A 25,537-nucleotide genomic window follows, 5' to 3' on the forward strand; every position below is an offset into this window, starting at 1 on the left:
TACACTCCAACTGAAACTACCTCTTTGCTCAGCTATTTTCTGTTTCTTTCACTCCCTTACAGGTTTCTTCTATAATCACTCCCTCAGTGAAACACTGGCTCCAAAATCTTTGTCTCAGGTCTTTAAGGAACCCAACTTAAGACACATCTCTTCCCAAAATTCCAAACAAAAGTTCTAGGCTTAATATTAACAACAACAACAACAATAATAATTGTGTAATACATCAAAGCTCTCCAGATCCTCCCAATATGTCACAAAGGGAAAAGAGTAATAATTACTCTACAATCACTCATTTCACAAATTCCCCAGGGGATGTTTAATGGAATATTATCATGACTGGTTTATTTCCCTCTTTTTTCTCTACTTTGTCCCAACTGTCACTCTACCCTCTATACCACTCCAGAAAACATTCCCAATACAGTGCACACACTCTTACCGCACAGTTATTTCAATAAGTATTTAATTACAGGAAAAGATCATAAATATTATCTGAAGTGCACTGGAAAATAGAATTCACTGTGCTGCCAGAGGTCCTGCTCTGTGGCTGCTTCCCTTCTTCGTAATATTTTCTTGCATCATCTGGCATCTGCAATTGCAAAAGTCACCCTGGCTGGGCTGAATGCTTGCTAATTATCAAAGGATTTTATTCCAGCCATGTTACTTTGGAGTGATGGGGCACATGGCGTCTCCAAAACTCTCCCGCTGGAAGAGCTCTGATCCTACGTTAATGAGTGGATGAAAGCCTACAGGGCAGAGGAGTGATTCTACTGGGGCAGGACACAAGTTATTAGAAAGAAGTAAGATGGGGTCTCCAGAAACCTGTCATCTAGCTGGAGAGATGAGACTAACCACCAAGGAACAGTCATAAACAATGTAAGACAAGCAGAATTAAGTGCCCAATTGTGTGGGTCTAACAAAGGGAGTGTGGGTTTCAGAGAACCAGGGAAGAGATGAGAGCTGGAATAACCAGAGAAGGCTGCCCATAGAAACTCTGGAAATAGATCTTTAAGGAAAGTGGTAGACTCATGATAGAGATTCAAATGAAGCATGTTTAGACCGCCCTAGCCTCATTCCCTCCTGAATCAGTAAACAGCCCTCCTAATGAAATTCTGAGCAGACAATGCAGCTAGGTTTCAGCCCCTGAGCTGAGAGTTGACCTCAGGTTTAAGGATGGACGCAGTGTAGAAAAGTTCGCCAGGAATCCTCAGAGCTGAGTTCCAGTCCTGACACCACCCCTAACTGGGACAGCAGGACATTGAGGGCCAGTGGCAAAGAGGAACAAAATTCATTCCTTATAGAAACTGCAAATGAGCTTTGGAGCTAACAAGACTCAGGAGTCGCCATGAAATCCCACAAGATTTGTTTTTATCCTCTCTGATGCGCGGAGACAGATAATGGGCCCCTTCCGTAGTCTGTTCTCGCTGACAAGGCTGCCTTTTCCAGGGAGCCCTGGGGGCTGTCCCAGGTTGCTGATTCGTGATTCAGGGACAACCTTTGTGCTTACTGTGTCCCTCCCACAAAACCATCCCCAGAAGTAGTTTTAAAACCCCGCTGGTTCGCTTAACAAGAAGAAACCTAAGATCTGTCAGCTACATACATCGACTTGAGTAATCTGAGCTGCTTTCTACAAAATGCTTAAATGACCTTCAATTAGTTTGAGTCCAAACCTAAGATGAACCCGATTAGATTATTCCACCAGGTAAGTAGGATGTAATTGTTACCTTGACAACATTGATAGGGTACCAGCTCTGAAGTAAGGTCCACACAAACTGGGGAAGAGGCAACTGGACAGAGATTCTGACCATTGTCATCAAAACTTCTCCCCTGTTGGGACCATGTCCAGTCTGAGATTTCAGCTCTTATATGAAATACACAAGTCAGTCTGGGTCTTTTTTTTTTGGAAAACTACAGCTGCAGTCTATTCAGGCTTATGTGTGTGTCACTAGGTAAATTTTAGAAAATATGAATGGTTTTATGAGGCAGGGGTGGGGTACTGTACTGCATAGCTTAGACCAGAGAATTCACTGTAAATTACTCTACTTCCTATAATTATGCCGTAGGTGGGATTAATCATACGTACTGGAGCTTTGGCTTTGCGACCTCAGTTAGAATCTGGGCTTTTCAGTGACTAGTCATGTGACCTTGAACAAGTTACTGGACTATTCAGAGTCTTAGTGCCTTCCAGGACAAAATAATACCTCTATCACAGGGTCATTGTGAGGATTATACGAGATAATGTGTGTAGGATATTTAACATCCTGGCTGACACATAGTAGATGCTCAATGAACGGCTACCAGTATTAGGAAGGACACACAGCACGGTGGTTCAGCACCCCAACACTGGGATCAGGGAGGCCAGGGTTGACATCTAAACATCTTTTCTTTCTAGCCTGAAACCTCAAGCCAAATACTTAATATTTCTAAGTTTCAGTTTCCTCAACCATAAAATAAAGAAAAATATTCCTCTCTCATAATGTTATTGTCAGCTTTAAATGAAAGAAAGCCTTTACAGTGCTTAGCACACTACCCGACTCAGGGCAAGAACTCGCTAAATGTTGACAATAAATGTTTTGAGATACCAATCCCATAAGGTGAGGAGGGTTAACTTTGTTAATCTCCTTCATTGTCCCCAAGGGACTCAACCCTTGGAAGAAAGAGAAGGAAGAGTTTGGGAGAAGATTCCAAGTTAAAGTAAGCACATCTCTTCTCTGAAGTGTTGCTCCAGGCTAAGACTGTCTCTCTTTCCCTATCCCCTCCAGAGACTGCATATTCTTCTACATTACATATTATAATCAAAGCATATTACAAGTCATAAGGTCAACTCATAAGTGTCCCAAAGACTTTTTAAAATGTCAACTGGCCACAAACCTTTGTTTTCCCACTTATGAGCTGTTGGGTTCAGGGAATCTATAGCTGTCCTCTACTCTGGACCCAATCTAAGCTGCTGGTACCCCCAAGCCCCTTAAATAACATCTTCAAAACTGGGTGTCTGGCTTCCCTGGTGGCGCAGTGGTTGAGAGGCCCGCGTACGGCAAAAAAATTAAAAAAAAAAAACTGGGTGTCAACAGCCTGGTCTTGAAAAGTTTCCTTCTGGGAAATATTCTGGAAATTGCTTTTCTGGAAAATAAGCAAACTCTATCACATTAGGTAAAAACCCATTCTAAGTTTTCAAAAATTATTATTATGTTCCTTTTTTTTTTTTTTGCGGTACGAGGGCCTTTCACCATTGTGGCCTCTCCCGTTGCGGAGCACAGGCTCTGGACACGCAGGCCCAGCGGCCATGGCTCACGGCCCCAGCCGCTCCGCAGCATGTGGGATCTTCCCTGACCGGGGCACGAACCCACGTCCCCTGCATCAGCAGGTGGACTCTCAACCACTGCGCCACCAGGGAAGCCCCAATTATGTTCCCATTTTATTATTGAGAAAGTTGAGATTCTAATTGGGTAAGCAATTTTCCCAAGAACGTACCAAAGGAGGGATATGGGCCAACTAAGTCTGTCTTAACCCAAAAACAAGGAAAGAGAAGAAAAGACGTGGACCACCAAGAAACTCCAAAACCGAACTTAACCCTTTTCTCCCCTAGAAGTTGAGTATTTGCCTAATACTCTTAGAGGTGCTACCATTTAAAAGTTGAGACTTGGGTCTGAAGAAAAGGTAATTCTGCTCCCCTATGAAGAGAGCACAATGGGGCAGAAAGAGCACCACATTTGGAGTTAGAAAGTCCCAGACTGGGGCTTCCCTGGTGCGCAGTGGTTGAGAGTCCGCCTGCCGATGCAGGGGACACAGGTTCGTGCCCTGGTCCGGGAAGATCCCACATGCCGCGGAGCGGCTGGGCCCGTGAGCCATGGCCGCTGAGCCTGCGCGTCCGGAGCCTGTGCTCCGCAACGGGAGAGGCCACAACAGTGAGAGGCCCGCGTACCGCAGGAGGAAAAAAAAAAAAAGAAAGAAAGAAAGTCCCAGATTGAAATGTTGATTTTCTTTCTTCCTAGGTGTGTGGCAAGTTGGGCAACCTCCTTAACATCTCTGAGCCTCCTTTTACTCTTCCATCAAATAGTCATGGCTATACCCAACTTAAAGGGCTGCGGGAAGGATTAGGGCTAATGTATGAGTTGGGTATTGCCTGTGGCACAAACCCTGTGTGACTGCATTTGTACCCAGATGATCTGCCACCTAATCTCTGGTCATGTGCATCGAACAATCTTGTCCCTAAATCAGAGGGAACCCTGGGATCTCACCATGAGATGGATCGAAAATGGACTATGACAATTTCAGAATTAGAGGTTGAGAAAGATATTGAAATTAACCAAGTTTACTCATGACTTGAAAGTAGGAAGGATCTGATTATCTAAAGAACTGCAGGTAGATTTCTTTGATTCCATAAATCATAAATATGTAGTTAAATGTAGGAAGGCGGCAAAACAAATTCATAGCAAAAGAGCAGAGAATTTGCCATCAAACCAATATTGTTCGGAACACACATCTTCCACTTATTAAACGGGGTGACCTTAGACAAATTAATCTCCCAGAAGTTCAAATTCCTCATTAGTGAAAAATAAGATAACAGCCCTTGAAGGACTATTTCCAGGATTAAACAAGATAATATACGCAAAGCTCCAAGGTTTTTAGTGGAAAGGGTGAGTAAGTGGGCTGTAAGCACACAAGAAAACCATAATAAAATCAGAAATAACAAACTAGATTTACCTACATAACATGGATAAATCACAAAGATGTGCTACATGTGGGAAAAGACACAAAAAAAGATCATGCATATAAAATTTAAAACACACTAAAATCACTACATTTTTTTAAAGATACACATATTTCTGGGACTTCCCTGATGGAGCAGTGGTGAAGACTCTGAGCTCCCAATGCAGGGGGCCCAGGTTCAATCCCTGCTCAGGGAACTAGATCTCACATGCATGCCACAACTAAAGAGTTCGCATGCCACAACTAAGGAGCCAGCGAGCCGCAACCAAGGAACCCACCTGCCACAACTAAGACCCGGCACAACCAAGTAACTAAGTAAAATAAATATTAAAAAAATAAAGATACACATATTTCTAAATAAATATAAAAGGAATAAACAGGGGATGATATATATTTCACATATACTAAAGTAGATCCCTATGAGGGGTTGGGGAAGGATTGAGGATGGAGGGATAGGAGGGAAAATAGTATGAAGAAAGACCTGGCCCTGTTCAATAATGATGGTTTATCGGGAACTGGGGAATATGGTTAATATGCCCCAGTTCCTGATTCAAGGAACTGGGAAATAGTCAAGATTTCCTTGAATCTTTGGATTCAAGATTCCATGATATGTTTAAGTATCTATCAACCACTTGAAATAGTGCCTGCATATTTAACATACTCAGTAATTAGTAGCTAGAGTATACACATTACATAGTACAGATGTTAGGAAAATTCTTTCAAGAGCCTCACTTAGCCCATACACCTAGACATACAAATCGTGGACTGCGAGAGCAAAAGAACTTTAATGATCATATAATCTAGCCCTACCATTTTTCAGGACAGAAAGTAAAGCCCAAGGAGGGAAAGTGAACTTCTGAAGGTTATTCAGCTAGTTAGTGTTTGTCCTAGAGATGGTAGCCATGGATCTTGACCATACCAAAAGGACCTTCCAAAGAACATAACTCATCCCCAGGCCAGGCTGCTGGAGTGGGGTGGAGGGAACAGCTCAAGGAGGCTATGTTTTACATGATATGTCAGTGTCTCCCTCCCACTAGTGACCACTGATGAGAGCTAGAGGAAAGATTAAAGTGGTAAAGTTTGTGTGTAAGTTTAAGTTGTACAATGTGTTGGTTGGATACACATATATTGCAATATGATTGCCACCATAGCATAAGCTAACACCTCTATCATGTCCCATAACTATCATGTCTTCTTTGTGGTGAGAACAATCTAGTCTCTTAGCAACTTTGAAGTTTACAACACAATATTTCAACTATAATCACTATGCTGTGTCCTAGATCTCCAGAACTTATTTATCTACTAGTTGCTAGTTGGTACCCTTAAACATCTTTTAATACCAACTGACTAAGCAATTTTTGACCACACGCTGAATTAGATAATAAGAAAAACATGTATCAATGGTTAATATGAGGGAATAGTTCACATAAAGAGCAGATTTGTCATCTTCCAACTTCTGAAATGCTTTCCTGAGAAAAAGGAATTAGAACAGCTGTGTCTGGAAGAGGCGAAACTAAAGTCAATGCATAGAATATAAAGAGAAAGAATCCAGATACAAAAAGAGAATTAACAGGTAGAACTGTCCACAGATAGAAGCTCACAAGGCAACCGTACAAACACGTGGAGGGTGTGCAGCAGCGGAGACTCCAAGATCCAGTGGGGATTAGAGCAGATGCTGCCTAGATTATTTCCAAATCTCGGAGTCTATGTGTCTCTTATCTTCACAGGAATTTCCAAATATAAACCAGAGTTAATTTGAATTAGAAACACCAGCTCATGGCTCAGCTTCCAAAATATGCAGGATGCCGGAGAAGAATCAGCCAGGTGTAAGATTTCTCAAAAACAATCTCTGTACATTTGCCCAGAAATATAAACCTAACTTCTACCAGAGAGAAAACATCAGTCTTTCAATTCTGGGATTTTTTTTTTTTCATTTCATTCTCAGCCTCAGATCTACAGTCTATGTGGAATCCGTGGCCAAGAATAATTTCACCATAGTAACTGAGTTCATCCTTATGGGCTTTACAGGCTCCCTTAAGCTGGAGATTCCCCTCTTCCTGGTATTTCTGAGTCTCTATCTAGTCACCCTTCTGGGGAATATAGGGATGATGATTCTGATCCAAGAGGATGTCCAACTCCACACCCAACTTCCTTCTGAGTCACCTCTCCCTGCTAGACTTCTGCTACACCTCGGCCATCAGCCCTCAGATCCTGGCCACACTCGCCACAGGCAAGACAGTCATCTCCTATGGCCAGTGTGCTTCCCAGTTCTTTTTCTTCCCCATTTGTGCAGGCACAGAGTGTTTCCTGCTGGCTGTGATGGCCTATGATCGCTATGTGGCTATTGGCAACCCACTGCTCTACACTGTGGTCATGCATCCCAGGATCTGCCGGAGTCTAGTGCTGGGAGCCTATGTCTATGGGGTAGCAAGGTCCATCCTGCGTACCATGTGTGCTTTCACCCTCTCCTTCTGTGATAACAATCAGATCAACTTCTTCTTCTGAAGCTTGCCTGCAGTGACACAACAAACACTGAGACTGTCGTTATCTTCTTTGGCAACTTTGTGATTTTGGCCAATGCCTTGGTCATCCTGATTTCCTATCTGCTTAGCATCAAGACGGTTTTGAGGGTGAACTCTTCAGGTGGCAGGGTTAAGGCTTTCTCCACATGCTCCTCCCACCTCACTGCTGTGGCCGTTTTCTTTGGGACCCTCATCTTCATGTATCTGCAGAGCGGTTCAGGCAAATCCCTCGAGGAAGACAAGGTAGTGTCTGTCTTCTACAGTGTGGTCATCCCCATGCTGAGCCCTGTGATATACAGCCTGAGAAATAAGAATGTGAAAGCGGCCTTCAGAAAGGTCACTGGTAGATTCCAAGTGTCACAGAGTGTGTAGATCTGGGTGTAAGGACCTCTCATCTTGGTCCATTTTTTTCCCATATTAATATATCCTAATAGGCACCAGCAGTATATGCAACCGGTACCCACAAACAAAAAGAAGGTAGAGAGGTACCACAGGCACACAAGAAAAACTGCAAATCTACAGCAACATGGTTGGAACTAGAGATTATCATACAAAGTGAGGTAAGTCAGAAAGAGAAAGACAAATGCCATATGATATCACTTATATGTGGAATGTAAAATATGACACACATGAACTTATCTATGAAACAGAAACAGACTCACAGACATAGAGAGCAGACTTGTGGTGGCCAAGGGTGAGGAAGCGTGGGGGAAGGATGGAGTGGGTGTTTGGGGTTGGTAGATGCAAACTATTATATATAGGATGGATAAACAACAAGGTCCTACTGTGTAGCACAGGGAACTATATTTAATATCCTGTGATAAACCATAATGGAAAAGAACATGAAAAAAGAATGTATATTGATGTATAAGTGAGTCACTTTGCTGTACAGCAGAAATTAACACTATGTAAATCAACTGTACTTCAATAAAAGATTTTTTAAAAAACTTTTAACTGCAAATGTGATAACATTTATTTCCAGCAATTCAAATGTACTTTCTTCTCCCTCTCCCACCTCCAGTCCATTCCTAAGAACCCAGAAGTCTCATACTGCTCACTGACATCATAATTTACAGAATCTCAGAGTCCCCAGAGGTCTTCAGTTAATCTCAATCCAGCCCAATACTCTTTGCATGCTTGGGTTTCCCATCCTTTCTCTCTCAGTTTTGCTCCCATCAGTACTGCCTTTTTTTCCGGGACAAGGATTATATCAGGAGATCCCTGTGGATAAAACTAGTCTTTTTTTTTTTTTTTTTTTTAAGTGCATGAGTGACTGATCATCTCAGTAAGGGAGGAGTGTTGTGTAAGACAAAACTGAGTCTCTAAATGGCCAAGGGAAGGGAGTGTTTAAGAAATGAGCCTTCGGGCTTCCCTGGAGGCTCAGTGGTTGAGAGTCCGCCTGCCGATGCAGGGGACACGGGATCGTGCCCGGGTCAGGGAGGATCCCACATGCCGCGGAGCGGCTGGGCCCGTGAGTCACGGCCGCTGAGCCTGCGCGTGCGGAGCCTGTGCTCCGCAACGGGAGAGGCCACAGCAGTGAGAGGCCCGCGTACTGCAAAAAAAAAAAAAATGATCCTTCATCTTCACCATTCTAGACATTCCAGTCGCCCGCTTGGAGAACTCAAGCCAGAACAATGAAATTTGCAAATTCCAAATTTGCAAATTGCCTTCCCACTTAATCACTTAATCAGGTTTTGTTATTCCTGCTTTGTTGTTACTCTGATATCTTCAAGGTGAATTAAGCCTTTGGGGATGTTTCCTCAAGGACTAATTCCTTAGTTGCTGAAGGATATGGTGCATTGCCTCTCCTCTCCACTCACATAGCCTGCCTCATGAACAGTTTTCTCCTATCAAGCATCCTATTTCCAGGAATGGCAAAGTCAGAGAGCAAAGGTAGGTATAAGGCAGGTATAAGGAAAACGCTGAACCACGTATTATCTTCTCTGGCCAAAGATGTGGTAAGGGGAAAGTAACTGAAACTCCTGCACGAGACTGCAAAACCCTTCAGGGCAGAGTCTGTTTTCTTCGTTGCTGAACTCGTCTCCAAGTCCAGAGTTCGGACCAGATGAGTTCTCAATAATTGCTTTTGAACACATTTTTACGGCACATGCATGGTCTCATTTGAGCCTCACGGAAGCGGCAAATAGCGAAGACATGGTTAGGTAGACGATCCCACCTTGCAATTCAGAAAACACTTTCTCATAGTCCCTTTGGGCCTTTGCTCAAAGTCCCTTTGTTCAGAGTTTGCAGCCGCATAGGCAAGGAATGTCAGGCTTGTATCTGAATCCCAATTCTACCACTAATTCACTGTGAAACCTAGGGTAAATGGTTTAATTTCTCAGATCCTAAATTTCCTCATCTAAAACAAATGTGACAACTCCTAATTTAAGAGTGTATGGTAGAAATTAAAAAAGGTGATGACTAAGAAATCTAGCACCAATTAATTGCTCAATATATATTTTTCTCTTCCCTTCCCTTTCCCTCACTTTCCGATGTCAACCCTGGGCCTTGCCACAATTCCATGGCCGTGAATAAATAGTAAGGAGATCATGAACAAATGATAGGGCAAGAGAATGAATTCGGGAAGGTGAATATAAATCCTTTTCACCCAAGAAATAAAATCAATATGGGTGTTTAACTTGGGGGATGGAAGGGGAGAGTGCCTTTGTTTACATCCCACATAGTCAAGGGTAGGCAAAGGATGTCTGTTTCACTGAATGTCTTGTTGTGTGCCCAATAAGCCCCTCTAACCGATCTTGAATTTATGAGAAGTTGATCCTCCACATGCCCTTCTATATGGGAGCAACCATCTTATTAAGATGGCCCTTCAGCCTACCTACAGCTGATCTGTTCAGAAGTGAGCACCTGACCCACGTTAGGTTTAATAAAAATTTTTCCATGGGCATTATGAAGTTCAACATGTAAAAGAGATTTAGCATAGGAGACCCGATTGTCCAAAGTAGAGAAGTCAAGAGAGGGGCAAAAATGAAGTCGTTATTCAAAAAGAATCTGCAACAAAAAAGACTAAGAGCTCTGACAGTTTCTATTTCCTACTTCCCATTGTACTAAGAAGCAGCCACAGTTATTTTCTTGCTTCCTTAAGGCACATTGGAATCCTACAATAAATTCCCCTTTGGGAACTAGTTTAAGCTTGGTCATCAGGGCCAAAGGATTCCATACTTATAGAACTCTAATGGAAAGGAGTTCTCCAGTATGTTACAGCAGATTTGCCCTCATTGACACTGATTATATCTACACTCTTTGAATAAAGAAAGGACTGGGTCTCATTATGAGACTCAATAAATAAAGTAAATGAAGAGTGTGTCTATACTTCTATCATTTTCTCATTGCAGGAGAAACTTCCCCACTCATAGCTTAGGTAACCTCTGTTCTAGCACTTGACCTTCCCCTTCAAGTGATCAGAGTAGAATAAGCCCCTGACCCAGGTTTCATCAATGCGTGAACAGAGTAGAGAGCCATGAGATGCTCTAGAGCTGTAAGATTACTAAGCAGGAGCAATAAAAATATCTCCCCCTTGGGCTTCCCTGGTGGCGCAGTGGTTGAGAATCCACCTGCCTATGCAGGGGACACAGGTTCGAGCCCTGGTCCGGGAAGATCCCACATGCCACAGAGCAACTAAGCCCCTGCACCACAACTACTGAGCCTGTGCTCTAGAGCCTGCGAGCCACAACTACTGAGCCCACGTGCCACAACTACTGAAGCCCGCGCACCTAGAACCCATGTTCCGCAACAAGAGAAGCCACCGCAGTAAGTCCGCGCTCCACAATGAAGAGTAGCCCCTACTCGCCACAACTAAAAAGAAAGTCCGTGCGCGGCAACGAGGACCCAATGCTGCCAAAAATGAATTAGTTATTCATTTTTTTTAAAAAAAGTATCTCCCCCTTGGGGATTTAAACTGAAAAATATGGGAAAAGACTAAGTTAGCTGAGAAATGAGACTCACAAATGATGATAAGCTATGGAGAGAATGGCTGAGTCATGTTTACGGACAGACCAGAGAGGAAATGAGCAAATGTCAGACGCTGAGGAGGCAGCCGTATAAACCAGTCCCTGGTGCTACACTAGATCTTTCCAAATCTTGAGTTATGTTCCAGACTGAGTTCCAGCACTCCCAATAGGTACCCCCAAGCAATCCCTGTCTCCTTTTTGGAGCATAAAAGTCTTAACCATAGACCCATATTCTACTAGATAATCTGAATGGCCTCTTTTACAACCTAAAGAACCTAATAACTCATTGTCCTAGCTCCTAATAAAATATTATTATTATTAATACAGCTAAGAGTAACAGAGCACCTATTATATGTCAGACACTATTCTAAAAACTTTTAGATGTATTTAACAACTCTATGATGCCTTAGCAACCCTATGGTGTAGGTGCAATTATTATCCCCTCGTAGGGATGGGGAAAATAAGACACAGAGAAGTTAAGTTGTCCAGGGTCACGGAAGCAAGCCTCTTGATTTGAGCTCAGGGACTCAGGTTCCAGAAACTCTAGTCTTATCTACTCTCTTATATCGCCTTTGAACACCATTTTATAAACAATTGTCCCTTCTCTGGTACAGAGTGACTTAAGGCAAAATGGCCCCTGAATCATTTTGCGGTACACCTGAAACTAAAACAACATTGTGAATCAACTATACTTCAATATAAAATAAAAATTAAATTATAAATAAATAAATAAATTTCTCCCAACAACAACAAAAAAATAGCCTTATTCATTAGGCTCTTTCTCCAGGAATCATAAAAGATGGTTTTCCTGCTTAGGAACTTGGGAGTCATGTGAAGGGACATTCAAAGGTCATAGGTAAGAGAAGACAAAATAAATAAAATAAAAGACCTATTAACCTCTTTGAACAAGGAGAGAACTTTACTCAGCCTAAATCCCTATTCACTTGCCAGTTCTGGGCTAAGCAGCTGGATGAATAGAAGCTGGAAGAGATTGCATGTAATGGTTATTCAATAAAAATTTATTCAGAACCTACACGGACCCTATTCTCTGTGATGGCTAAGATAGGACCTGGGCATTTAAGTCAGCATGAGCCATGGGGCTTGTTCCAGATAAGACAGCTCTATTGATGTCTGAGAGACTGAGAGCCACAATGATTCTCAGATCCACAATCCACCAAGTGGTGTCCAAGTCCCCTACATTCAACCCCTCTGAAATAAAAGGAATGAGAGATCCATGCCTGCTTCCCAGCATCCTCTGCAGACCTACAAAGGAGAAACTATCTACACAAGCATTCTCCTCGCCCCCCCACCACCCATTATCAACCTACAAGACCCGTTCATTTACTTTATCCAGGTCTCTGCAGAAATGTTGCCTCATTTGGGAGAAACCTTTCTTGACCACCATATCTAGAACAACAGCTCCCCTACTGCATGTCACTGTCTAACCCCCTACCCTGCTATTTTATTCTTCAAGACACAACAATGCCTGATATCTAACTGCATGTTTGTTTTTTATCCCCACCCCCAGTAAAATGTAAGTTCCATGGAGGCAAGAACTGCTATTTTTAGTGCACCTCCTGAATCACAGTAGGTGCTCAAGAAAGATCTATTGGAAAGCAGAAAGATTTAAATGAACAGGACTTCTATTTCTGGCAATACGGTGGACTAGGATTTTCTGACCAAGCTGGCTCCTTAAAACCATGTAAAAAGATAAAATAAAAAGGTGAAAAGATACTAAGAAATCAAACGCTAAACATCCAAGGGGAAAAAAGAACCCCAAGACGTAAGCAGAGTATTGAAGCTCTGTTTGCCATCGATAGCATCTCCCCGTGAGGCTATAGAACAACAGTTCCCCTACTGCATGTCACTGTCTATTGTTGTCTATTGTTGTCCACTTTGCAGCTTAAAGCAGCAAACCTTTCCTATTGCAGCTTCTGTAGGGGCAGGAATCCAGGCACAGTTTAGTTGGATGTCTTTGGCTCAGGGTCTCTCACAAAGCTGTAATTAACATGTTGGCAAGGGCTGAAAGTTAATTAAGGCATGGATTTGGGAAGACTTGGATCCTTCCCCACTGGTAGCCAAATATGTCAGTTCCTTGCTACGTGGACCTCCCCGTGAGGCAGCTCACAACATGACAGATGACTTTCCTCAGAAATGATTGCCCACCACAGTCTTCTTGAAACTTAATCTCAAAAGTAACATCCCACCACATCTTATCTACTAAAGGTGAGTCACTAAATCCAGGCCATTCCCAAGAGAGGGAAATTACTCAAAGACGTGAATACCAGAGGGCAGGAATCATCAGGGGCCATCTAAGGGGCTGCCTACCACCGTTTGCCCTCTGATCCCAAATGATTCATGTTATTCAGCTGGGACTGGTTAAAAAACTAGACTTTTAACCAGCCTCCTTTGCAGCTAAGTATAGACATGTAGCTGAGAGTTTAGCCAATGGAATGTTTGAATAAATGGTGTAGACCATTTCCAACAAGCCATGCTCCTTCCCATTCTGCTGGCTTGAGGCAATTGAACACAGTGATGTTGGAAGTCGCCGGTTGAAGGTCAAAAAGCCACAATATGAATGACGACTTGTAAGACTGGTAATGGTTTCCCTCTGTTACTAGCTGTGAGGTACCGCATCATCCCATCTTGGTTTTCTTAAATCTTGTCCACACCTTTTTTAAATAGTGACTTTATTAGACATTACCCAAGCTGAATGTGTCATCCGTTACTTGTAAGTACCCTAACTGATACAGACCTCTACCTCTCACCACACACAAAAATGAATTCACAGTGGACTAAAGAACTAAATATGAAAGGGAAGTTAATAAAAGTTTTATAAAATAATAGAGGAGAATGTTCTCATAACCTCGTTATGTGGAAGAATTTCATATATGTAAAAAGAAAGCATTAATCATAAATTTATCCCTAAATGTGTCAGTATCCATTAAAGAGGTTCTGTTCATTAAAACACGTGATTAAGAAGATGAAAGGTCAAAACACAGAATAGGAAAAAATCTTTTTAAGACACACAATCAACAAGGACTATTATATTGTGTGAGTGTGTGTGCGCGCACGTGCCTGTGCGTGTACTTAAAAATCACTAAGAAAAGATGGCTCAAACAGGTAATTCACAAAAGAGACTATCCAAATAGCCAATAAACCTATGAAGAGATGCTTCTTCTCGTTAGTAATCAGGAAAATGCCAACTGAAACCACAGTATGCTCGTTAGATTAGCAAAAATTAAAGAGTAAAAATTAAAGACACCACTATATTGACAAGGATATGGAAAATGGGTAGTATGAATTAGTCTAACAATTTTGTTAAACAGTTTGGCATTATCCTTTAAAAATCAAAGATACACATAACCAGTGACTCAGCTATTTCAGTGACCTAAGTATGCACGATGGTGAAACTCTTGCCCGTGCCTACCAGGGTGCAGGTGCAAGAATGTTCATAAAGCATTGTTATAATAGCACAAAACTCGAAACACTTGCCTCTAGGTTTTTATTCTTCTGATCTGGAGTGTGGATGTGATGGCTGGGGCCCTGGCTGCCATTCAGCTACCAAGGTGACCTTGAAGCTACAAGCCACGCATAGAAAACAGCAGAGCAGAAAGGGCCTAAGCCCCTGAAGACATTTTTAATCCACCATACCAGCCATGGACTGCCTCTCTCCAGGCTTCTTTTATGTGGAAAAAGAATTAATGTTTATCTTATTCAAGAAAACAACCAACTAGAAACAACTAGAAAACAAATATATATACAAAGAGAGAGAGATCAAAAATAAGCCAAACTAAGACATATGATTCAGTGATACACAGACAGATGATGTGCCTCCCCACTTTCCTTGGCAACAACAGAATGGAAATCAAGGGGCCCTAGGAGGCCCCTTCTCAGTTATGACTTTTCCCAGTTCTGTTGCTGTTACTGATTTAACACCATTAAAGTGATCTTCCTTTATTTCAAAATTAAATAGGCTGATAAAAAGGAATGAAATAACGCCATCTGCAGCAACATGGGTGGACCTAGAGATCATCATACTAAGTGAAGTAAGTCAGACAGAGAAAGAAAAATACCATATGATATCACTTATATCTGGAATCTTAAAAAATGGTACAAATGAACTTATTTACAAAACAGAAAGAGACTCACAGACGTAGAAAACAAACTTATGGTTAGCACAGGGGAAAGGTGGGGGGATGGATAAATTAAGAGTTTGGGATTAACATATACACACTACTATATATAAAATAAATAATTAATAATGACTTATTGTATAGCACATGGAACTCTACTCAATATTTTATAACAACCTATATGGGAAAAGAATCTGAAAAAGAGTGGATATATGTATAACTGAATCACTTTGCTGTATACCTGAAACTAACACAACATTGTAAATTAACTATACTCCAAGATAAAATAAAATTTTTTTAAAAAAATAATAAATAGGCTGAAGGACTGAACCCTTCTCCCACAGAATATTTTGTGAGGCAGATGTTTAAACTAAAGAAGACCTGATACTCCAGACTCTGCCTCAATATAGAATGGAAAGAGGGCTGGGAACTGAGGGCTGGGAACATCTATATTGGGTTTAGTCACCTTTCCCAGAAGTGGTAAGACTTGAACTGGGTCTGGAAGGAAGCAGAATCCTTGAGCAGACCAGACTAATGGGTGAGACTGTGGTTTCACGGTCCTAGTCTCCTCGCCCTGACCATAGCCATCCTCCACCATCATTTCTGATCAGCCCTCCAGCTGGCAGCTGAGAAGCTATGTGACCTCGGATAAGACGTGCACCACCACCCCCGGGTCTGTACCTTCATCTGTAATGTATCAAAGTAGGTCTGGATTGTCTCTCCGTTTCTTTCCAGCCCTGGAGGAAGTGGCATGGAAGTGAGGATGTTCAGTCCCTGACGAGCACAGAGAGGAACATGGGAAATTATGTCATTTAGGATCTACCACGTACCCTCCTGAGCTTTTTAATCCCCAGACCCATTGTTTTCTTACCTACTGAGAGCCCTGAGTCAGCTCTAATTGATGGCAGAAGACTTCTCCCAGAAACATAAAGCCCTGACCCACTCATTTTGTGATTTGCAGGCAAGTCTGGACTCACGTAACCCCCACTGCAGGCAGGTGAATTATCACAGTGAATCATAGAGAAAAAAGAGTCCCCCTTTCATTTAGCATTACCACCTTCATACCAGAAGCATCATCTTAGGTGACACCTGTAAGATGTTAAAAACACCAAAGGTTTCAATTGGATCAGAAAACTCAACGATTCAGAAACAAGGCAATCTGAATTGGGCAAGAAGGCGAAACAGTTAGACACCTGGAGAACCTGGAGGTTGCAAGCTTTGAATGTTGCCCAGGAACTCTGGATAAAACTGAGTGCACAGCCTGGTCTTGCTACCTGCTGCTAGTTTATTCAAAAGTGGGTTTCCGCATATCCATAAAATCAGCCCAAGGAAGATTAGGTAATTGCATTTGCTATGGCTTTCAGATCGCCACAGCAGCAATCTCCTTGGATCTGCTCAGAAAACAAAAATATCATCAGTGCTTCATAGAAGTCCCTCGCGGGAACAAAAGGACCAGTTCTTTCCCTATGAGGTAATGTAAATCTTGTAACTATGTCAGGAGATCATATATTTTCCAGAGACTATTAAGTGTGCTTTCCGAAAGTTTGAAAAAATTTAAATTTTATCTGTGTGACCTTTTGCACAGGTTATTTTCCCAAGGCTTTAATTCTGTCTTCTGTGAAACAAGCATAGACCTACGTACTTACTGATGGTTGCAGCAGTTAGGAACAAATAATGTCAAGTGCAGGGAACAGTAATTGGCATCGAGATATTATTACTCCCCTGTCACCCACATGGTTGAATAACTAGGTATTCAGAGCACGTACCAAGGATGAGTCCCACCCCTCTGAGGAGGTTGTCTCAGCTGGTGAGGTCAGAGAGAAAGACCCCTGAAAGAAGCTTTTGAAAAGATAATGTAGAAATGGAAGTTACAGGAGGGGATGTGCAGTGAGGAAGGTGACGAGATGGAAACCTCGGTGACCTGGCCTCTGAGTGTCCTGACTATGTCATAGCAATCCTCCCATCCCTGTGGCTCCATCCTGGACTGCTTTGTTCTTTCCCAACTTCATGGTCTCTCCCGAGGCACCAAATAAGATGCTCGTATTGAGACCCCATCAAGATAAATTTGGGAGGGAATGTTTTCTGACACATCAGGTAAAAGTTAACTTCTTCTCCGAGGTTCAATATTCTCTTCTGCTCAATGAAAAGAACATGTTGGACCAGATGTTAATCTTTTTTTAACACTGGAACGCCCTTTTCAAACAAAATGAAATGAAACACCTGTTTGTTTACCAGCGTTAAAAGAAGCTCTGCTTTGTTTGAAGCTGGGGCTGAGTTGGCAGCTCCCCACCTGCTCAGCCTCCCGTTTACTTCCCACTGCTGTGTCCCTTGAGGCATCTCCACAAAGGCTGAGGTCTCTGACAAGCAGAGCAGGAAAATCACAGAACTGCCTCACAGGGTCCTTTCCGACTCCAGGGTTCTGTGTGAGGGTCATAGGTATTTCCAACCAGTGTGGAGAAGAGCATATGAGCCCATCCTGAGGGTCATGGGCACAGTGACCCCCAAATCCTGGAGAGAAAGAGAAACCAGTCACCCAGATGCTCTTCTAACATAATGTCAGACATTGGACAGACGTGGACACAGAAACTACCAGACAACAGCTAATGGCTCACAGTTCCAAGGAATGTTCTCATTGTGAGGTTTACCCACTGAGACAATGTTTTGAATAGGTACACGTTTTAGCTACCACCATCCAGAAGAAAGCTGCCAGATGAATATTTCTTTTTAGGTCAACGAGGGCATGATGGTGTCTATTCTCAGGCCGTGTGAACTAAGTTATGCAAATGTTGTGGAACATGTCCAAGGGCTGGACTGAAAGGTCATGACTGTTCTGAAAAAACATGGTGGGATTGGCCAGTCCAAATCCTACTAAGCAGTGGGATGTTGCTATAAGTCTCTAAAGCATATGATTGTTTAGCAATCTGAATGTGCTGGCTATCTAGTCCAAATATTGAAATATTCAGAGTAATCTTTTAAAAGCTTCAAAGAAACTTATATTTATAATCTTGAGCTTCAGATATAAGCATAGCAAAAAAATTGCTGGAGGACATCTAGTTAAGGGTGTCCTAAAGCATGGGTTCCATGTCTCTAAATTTCCATCTCTGTGGAAAGAAGGAAGAGAAGATTCTGTGGCTAAATAAGGATAAAGAATTCTGCTTTGAAAGAAGGATGTATTGAGCCATGGAACAGAATAATAGATGTGAGTGCAAATTCAGGATGCCTATACCAGTAGGTTCCAAACTGAGTTTTCGAGACTCGGGTCTCAAAGAGATGTCACAATGCCGGTGCTTTCCACAACCCACCTGAATGAAGGCTTGAAGCTATGTTTTGTATCACATAACTGACCCTTTGGACACAGCAGACAGTTAATATGTAGGCTGGCTATATAATTTCAACCTTTTAACTTTTGGACTGGCTCTCAAAAAGGCAGCTGGATAAATCAAATTCCCTTTTTAAAGTATTTGAACTAAAAAAAAACTGAAATAATTTTTCAGTTTTTCAATAGAGCTAAAGATGATGAACTTCCATGGGGTGAACAGCCACAACTATGTATAAGTCAAAGTTATGAGGAAGCAGAGAAGAGAAAAATGATGGGAAACATTTAACAGAGGGACAGAAAGAAGCAGGTGGTTGGAGCACAGAAATATCACAGTAACAGCAGTGTTCTGGAAGAACACTTACTTTGATAAGTTAATTGTTAGAAACTTGGTGGACCTGGTATTCTGTGTCTGAAACACCAGGACTTTGATTTTGCCTATGAACCATGGAATTCTCAGGATCAAAACTGAAATGTTCTGTGGAAGTTCTACGGCTAGTGAGAACCCCATAGTTCACAAACAAGTCTTTAACCCTGACTCCAACCAGCCTCCCCATGTGTCTCAGAATCCCTGACGGAGCAGCCTCCACCCTCAACCCCTAGAGGCATCGTCCTGGAGAACAGAGCCCAGAGCCATCAACAGCTACAAAAGAACTCATTCCACCACCAGAAAGTGAAGAATCAACCTGATTTCTACAGGAAACTGGTTCTACCAAATTCTATGAACCCCCTCTCTGTGAGCTACTTCTAGACTACAAAGGCTAAAAATTAATGAAACAAGCAGTGCCCTAGGGTTGTGACACCATAGCTTAAATCCTGGCTTCTGCACTTGCAATTTATTCTTTGACAAAAGCCACTTTAAGTTCCTGACCCTCAGCTTACACATTTCAAGCGTGACATTCATAACGGCTATTTCAGGATTATTGACAGAAATCAGCCAATTAATGTGGAAATGTCCAACACAGAATAAGGGCTCCATAAATCTAATGGTTTTCACAGAATCACTTTCTCTCAAGGACCCTCAAGAAAGAGATCCAAGACAGACGATAACCTTGTTCACAGGAGAGCAGAAATGGATTATGAAAGGGCTCACCAGGAGTTGCTGAAATGACTGGAAATGGTTGACTTGGAGAATAGGAGACTAGATACGAGTAGGTATAATAACTGTCTTGGGAGAGAGGGATTTTACTCAACGTGCAGAATCGAGCATAATACTTATGTGTAGAAGATACAGAAAGAAAAAAAAAATGTCATGAAGAACCTAGGGGTAAGACAGGAATAAAGACACAGACCTACTAGAGAATGGACTTGAGGATACGGGGAGGGGGAGGGGTAAGCTGTGACAAAGCGAGAGAGTGGCATGGACATATATACACTACCAAACATAAGGTAGATAGCTAGTGGGAAGCAGCCGCATAGCACAGGGAGATCAGCTCGGTGCTTTGTGACCACCTAGAGGGGTGGGATAGGGAGGGTGGGGGGGAGGGAGATGCAAGAGGGAAGAGATATGGGAACATATGTATATGTGTAACTGATTCACTTTGCTATAAAGCAGAAACTAACACACCATTGTAAAGCAATTATACTCCAAAAAAGATGTAAAAAAAATAAAAATAAAAAAGAAGATGCAGAAAGAGCACTGTGGCTTTCCCAACAGGGAGAATGTTCCAAAGGCAGAGTGCCCAGAAAGACCCCATCACGTAACACAGGATTCTGCATCTGACCACTCTGGAGGCATCATTCACATCACAGTCTATACAAATGGCCCTGCCGGGAGTTAACAGGGCACAGCCTTAGAATCCATATGTGTCAGCCCTGGTGTACACCTGGGCTACATGACAATTTGTTGGGAATATTCTAGAAGAGAGAGACTCCAGATTGGTCCCTTCCAGTCTTGATAGTCTACAGTTCTCTGTTCTGAAAGAAAGTCACAGACAATAAGCAAGTGAACCTGAAGAAATACCTCCCCAAGGTCCATTTTCAGGAGGGATGCAGAGATAGGCAAACACTTCCATAGTCACTGTCAGTTGTAGATTCTTAAAATGATAACATTCTCTTCTCTCTCTGAGCAGAAAAATATCTGAGGTTTTCACCTAAGGTCTGACACTGAAGAAGACAAAGGCCTTCAGCTCTGGAATCTCTACTTCCATTCTCCTCAGGCCAGCCAGCCACGTGGAGCCTACGGCCAAAAGAAATCTCACCACTGTGACAGAGTTCATTCTTGTGGGTTTCACATATCACCCTGAACCGGCCGTTCCACTCCTCCTGATGTTTCTCGTCTTCTATCTAGTCACCCATCTGGGAAATGTGGGAATGTTTATCCTAATCCAAATGGACACTCAACTCCACACCCCAGTGTACTTCTGCCCGAGCCATCTTGCCCTGCCAGATGCCTGCTCTACCTCGGTCATCACCCTTCAGGTCCCAGCCACACTGACCACGAGCAAAACGGTCATCTCCTGTGGCTCAGTTCTTTTTCTTCACCATCTGTGCAGGCACAGAATGTTACCTGCTGGCAGTAATGGCCTATGACCGCTTTGTTGCCATTAGCAACCCATTGCTCTATAACGTAGCAATTACTCGGGGCATCTGTAGGGGCTTTTTGGCCGGGCCTATGTCTGTGGGGTATCGGGGGCCATCCTGCATACCATGTGCATCTTTACCCTCTCCTCCTGTGACGACAGTCAGATCAACTTCTTCTTCTGCGATCTCCCACCACTGCTGAAGCTTGCCTGCAGCAACGTGACACAAAGTGAGATTGTCATCCTCTTTTTTGCCAAACTCATGTTCCTGGCCAATGTCGTGATCACTCTGGTCTCCTACATGCTCATCATCAGAACAATCCTGAGAGTGAAGTCTGCTGGTGGGAGAGCCAAGACCTTCTCCACCTGCACCTCTGTTGCTCTCTTCTTCGGGACACTTGCCTTCACGTACCAGAGAAGTACCTCAGACAAATCCCCAGAGAAGGAGAAGACTGTGTCTGTCTTTTACACTGTGGTCATCCCCATGCTGAACCTTTTGATCTACAGTTTGAGGAACAAAGACGTAAAAGCTGCAATCAGAAAAGTCATTTGTAAAATCCAGTTCCTGAGGGAGGTAGCTTAGATGAGCGTCCTTCATCCTGACCCATATTCTCCCCAGATCGTCAGGCTCTGATAAGCATCAATACCATACGGTGCTTGCCCTCAAGAATGAACGGTAGGTGCCTTTCGCTGGCACCTGAGAAGTGAGCAAGAGCTACCAGCTCTGCAAGGAAAACTGTAAGTTTGGTGACATTTTTTGGATGGCTCCCTCTGCCTCTCTTTTCTTCCCCTCCTCCTCTTTAGTCCATCTGCCAAACCTTCAGGGCCAGAGTGCTACTCTCTGATATCACAGAGCCAAAAGATAGCATAGTCACAGTAAACCAGCCACCATATCCAACCTCCCATTCCCCAACTCAACCATGCTTGAGTTTTCCAGTTTCTCCTTTTTTATCCTTTTTGTCTCTGTGCTCATTAATATTGACTTTTACTCTTTGTGGAAGATCATAGCTGGGAATCATACTAATGAAAGAATAAGGGGTTTTCTTATGGTATGGATAACCTGCCAACTCATTATGAGGAAGGTAATGAAAAGAACTGTGAACCCAGTGGAATTTCCAATTGGTACAGATTAGAGTTGTAGAGGGAGAGGTGCTTCCTTTTAGCTACTCTTCCACTTACATCTTCCCAAGTGGTTCCTAATATCTCCGGGATGCTAATATCTACCTTTCAAGTGGCAATTCTCTACATCCTGGATCTCCAATTCCTTGGTTTCTCCTCCTAAAATCAGTGGCTGCCTCACAACAATTACTGCTCTCAATAAACTCATTCCTGGGGTCTGCAAAGTCAGCACTGAGAGATCTATAGCAAACATTCATAAATGGTATTACCTTCTAAGGTAAAACCTTATCCTCTTAGAGTATGTTTCCTCAAATCAAAAAGAAAATAAATTACTATTTCCTATTTGAAAGAATTGTTGTAAGGATTAAAGAAGATGATGAAAATCAATTTGGTGGTTTGGATTATAGTCAGAATAGGCTGGGTTTGCTGTGGCAATCGTCAGCTCCAATGTGAAGGTTTTATTCTAGTTAACAATTCTTTTCTTGTGCAAACTGGCAGGGGGCTCCATGCAGTCATTCAGAGACCCAGGCTTAAAGTGGCTCCACCGTTTTGTAGTTGCACCATCTAGAACATGAAAACTCCTAGTCACAAGAGCAGGGGATAAAAGACTACAGAATTGTACATGGACAGTACGCTTCAGCCCACTGGTTAAAACTAGTCACACAGTCCTGCCTCACTAGATGGGGACCATTAAAGGTGAAAGAGCAAATGGAATATTTGCTAAGCAATATTGACTCTGCAACAGGGATTATCTGTGGCTGTGATCTCAGGTGACCTTGGCCCGCAGCGGCTTGAAACAGGGTTTTGGTTCCCAGCCAGTGATTGAGGTCAGGTCACGGCAGTGAGGGCACCAAATCCTAGCCACTAGACCAGTGGCCGGTGACAAGGCCCTGGCCCTACAGCTTTGCAGAAAAAGAATTCCCACTAAGACGGAAAGTAGTGAAACAAGTAAAGTATTTAAGTACAGTACGTGTGGATAGATAACACAGGCAGGCTCAGAAATAGAGTTGCACCTCGTGGGCAGTTTGAGTCACTTTTATGGGGCATTACTTCCGTGTTTCCTTGGACCAATCATTTTGATTTGCCTGGTTCAGAGTCCATATTTGGTGTAGCTCAGGATTTTCCCATGTGGGCACATGCATCTCTTAGCCAAGATGGATTCTACCAAAGAGGCCTATGGGTAGCTGGCATCGCTCCCCTTTTGACCTCCAAGGAACCTTTCTGCGCTTGTGTGGTCAGGAAGTTCTCCTGACTTCAAGAATAAGGAATATGTGGTCTCTTATCTTCTATCTGGGCGGGGACCAGCCTCCTCTCTCAATTGTCCTGTTATTCCTGTCTCGGAGTAGGAGTATCGGTCCACAGGGAATGAACTCAAACTGTTTGCCCTGAAGGCTTATCTATCTCCTGCCTCCGTTGCAACTACCAGCATCCTACAAAATCCTGACTAATTAGATTACTTTTTCATTGTTCAAATTATTTTCTACAAATCACCCCTCTCATACTTGGAAAAATGGTCCCCTCCTTCGTATGGTTACTGCAAGAGTAGTTGTTTTGTACAAAATAGCACATTCTACCTGGTCCAATTTCGTTGGAACGCACATGGGCTTCTCAACAAAACTCAATTAATCAGAGTCCTCTGGGAACTATACTCATAAAATGAGAAGTACCCTAAAATACTCTAACTGAAGCCAAAAATATTTTGTAGGAAGCCATAACTCCAGCCATATTGACAGGAGGAGTAGGAGAGAGGGAAGAAAGAAGCCCATGTGTGAAGAGGAGGAAGGATGAGAGAGGAAGAGAAAGGCCTAATCCCAGCTGGCTAATAGACTTTTCAAACATATCATACCCAAAAGAGGAGCCTTGATTCCCCACCCCTAAGATTGTTGCAGGCAATAAACTATCAGAGAAATTGAAGAAATCAAGGTATATTAGATATAGATATATTAACTATAGATAGTGTATGTATATATAAATATATATCTATCGAGAGAGACAGATAGAGACAGAGAGATGGAGAGAAAGAGATTTATTATAAAAAATTGGCTCATATAATTATGGGGGCTGAGAAGTCTCATGATCTGCAGGCAGCATGCTGGAGACCCCGAGGGCCAATGGTGTACATTCCAGTTTGAATCCAAATCTGAAGACAGGGGAAAACCTCGAAAACAGGCAGAGAGAGCAAATTCTCCCTCACTGAGACTTTTGTTTTATTTAGGCCTTCAACAGATTGGATGAGGCCCACCCACTCTGAGGAGGGCAGTCTGTTTCACTCATCTACCAATTCAAATGTTATCTTATCCAGAAACACTCTCACCCAGACACACCCGGAATAATATTTAACAAGTATCTGAATACCCCATGGCCCAGTCAAATTGAAAAATAAAATTAGTCATCACGGGATTGGCTATCTTGCCTGAATGAGACTGAAACAGTGAGAATATATCTAGTATTATGAGATAGGATGCAGACTGGTACTCTTGCATCCCGTAGCTCACAATAGTGAAACAACCAATAGAGTATGAACAGTGGTCTCCTGAAATGTGATCTCTGGTAAAGGCAAAGCTGTGGGAACTATAATCTCTCTCTAACATGGTGAGTGATACGTAAGTCATGAGTAATTCAAGACTGTGTTGTGGGTGGTTGCTTCTAAAGCCACTGGATAGTTTAAAGAAATTCAGTGGCATGAGATTTCCTAAAGTATTGGTCAAAACACAGAATAAAAACCAGGGACTAGGGCTTCCCTGGTGGTGCAGTGGTTGAGAGTCCGCCTGCCAATGCAGGGTACATGGGTTCGTGCCCCGGTCCGGGAAGATCCCACATGCCGCGAAGCGGCTGGGCCCGTGAGCCATGGCCGCTGAACCTGCGCGTCCGGAGCCCGTGCTCCGCAACGGGAGAGGCCACAGCAGTGAGAGGCCCACGTACCGCCAAAAAAAAAAAAAAAAACACAGGGACTATAAATTATTATGCTTTTAAAAAATATCTTTTGACACATACACACTACTATGTATAAAATAGATAACTAATAAGGACCTACTATATAGCACAGGGAACTCTACTCAATACTCTGTAATGGCCTATACGGGAAAGACTCTAAAAAAGAGTGGATACATGTATATGTATAACTGATTCACTTTGCTGTACACCTGAAACTAATAAAAAATTGTAAATCAACTATATCCCAATAAAAATTTTTAAAAATACAAAATAAAAATAAATTAAAAATGTCTTAACTTTTTCATGATTAGTG

General features: G+C 42.6%; 2 protein-coding genes across 2 annotated transcripts in view; both read left to right on the top strand.

The window, feature by feature from the left end:
• The first annotated feature begins 6,834 nt into the window (after positions 1-6,834).
• LOC115849842 (olfactory receptor 9I1-like) lies at positions 6,835-7,601 on the top strand. Its single transcript, XM_030851467.1, is given in 2 exon segments — positions 6,835-7,207; positions 7,210-7,601. Coding segments are annotated over 2 exon segments (765 nt in total).
• A 154-nt stretch (positions 7,602-7,755) lies between these two features.
• The window catches only part of LOC115849836 (olfactory receptor 9I1-like), a 33,702-nt gene continuing 15,920 nt past the window's right edge, over positions 7,756-25,537 (top strand). Inside the window, 4 exon segments of the mRNA XM_070046213.1 lie at positions 7,756-7,784; positions 20,809-21,114; positions 21,116-21,258; positions 21,261-21,745. Of these exon segments, the coding sequence (XP_069902314.1) occupies positions 7,756-7,784; positions 20,809-21,114; positions 21,116-21,258; positions 21,261-21,745 (963 nt within the window).

The sequence above is a fragment of the Globicephala melas genome, chromosome 8 (genome assembly GCF_963455315.2).
Source record: "Globicephala melas chromosome 8, mGloMel1.2, whole genome shotgun sequence".
Classification (NCBI taxonomy): domain Eukaryota; kingdom Metazoa; phylum Chordata; class Mammalia; order Artiodactyla; family Delphinidae; genus Globicephala; species Globicephala melas.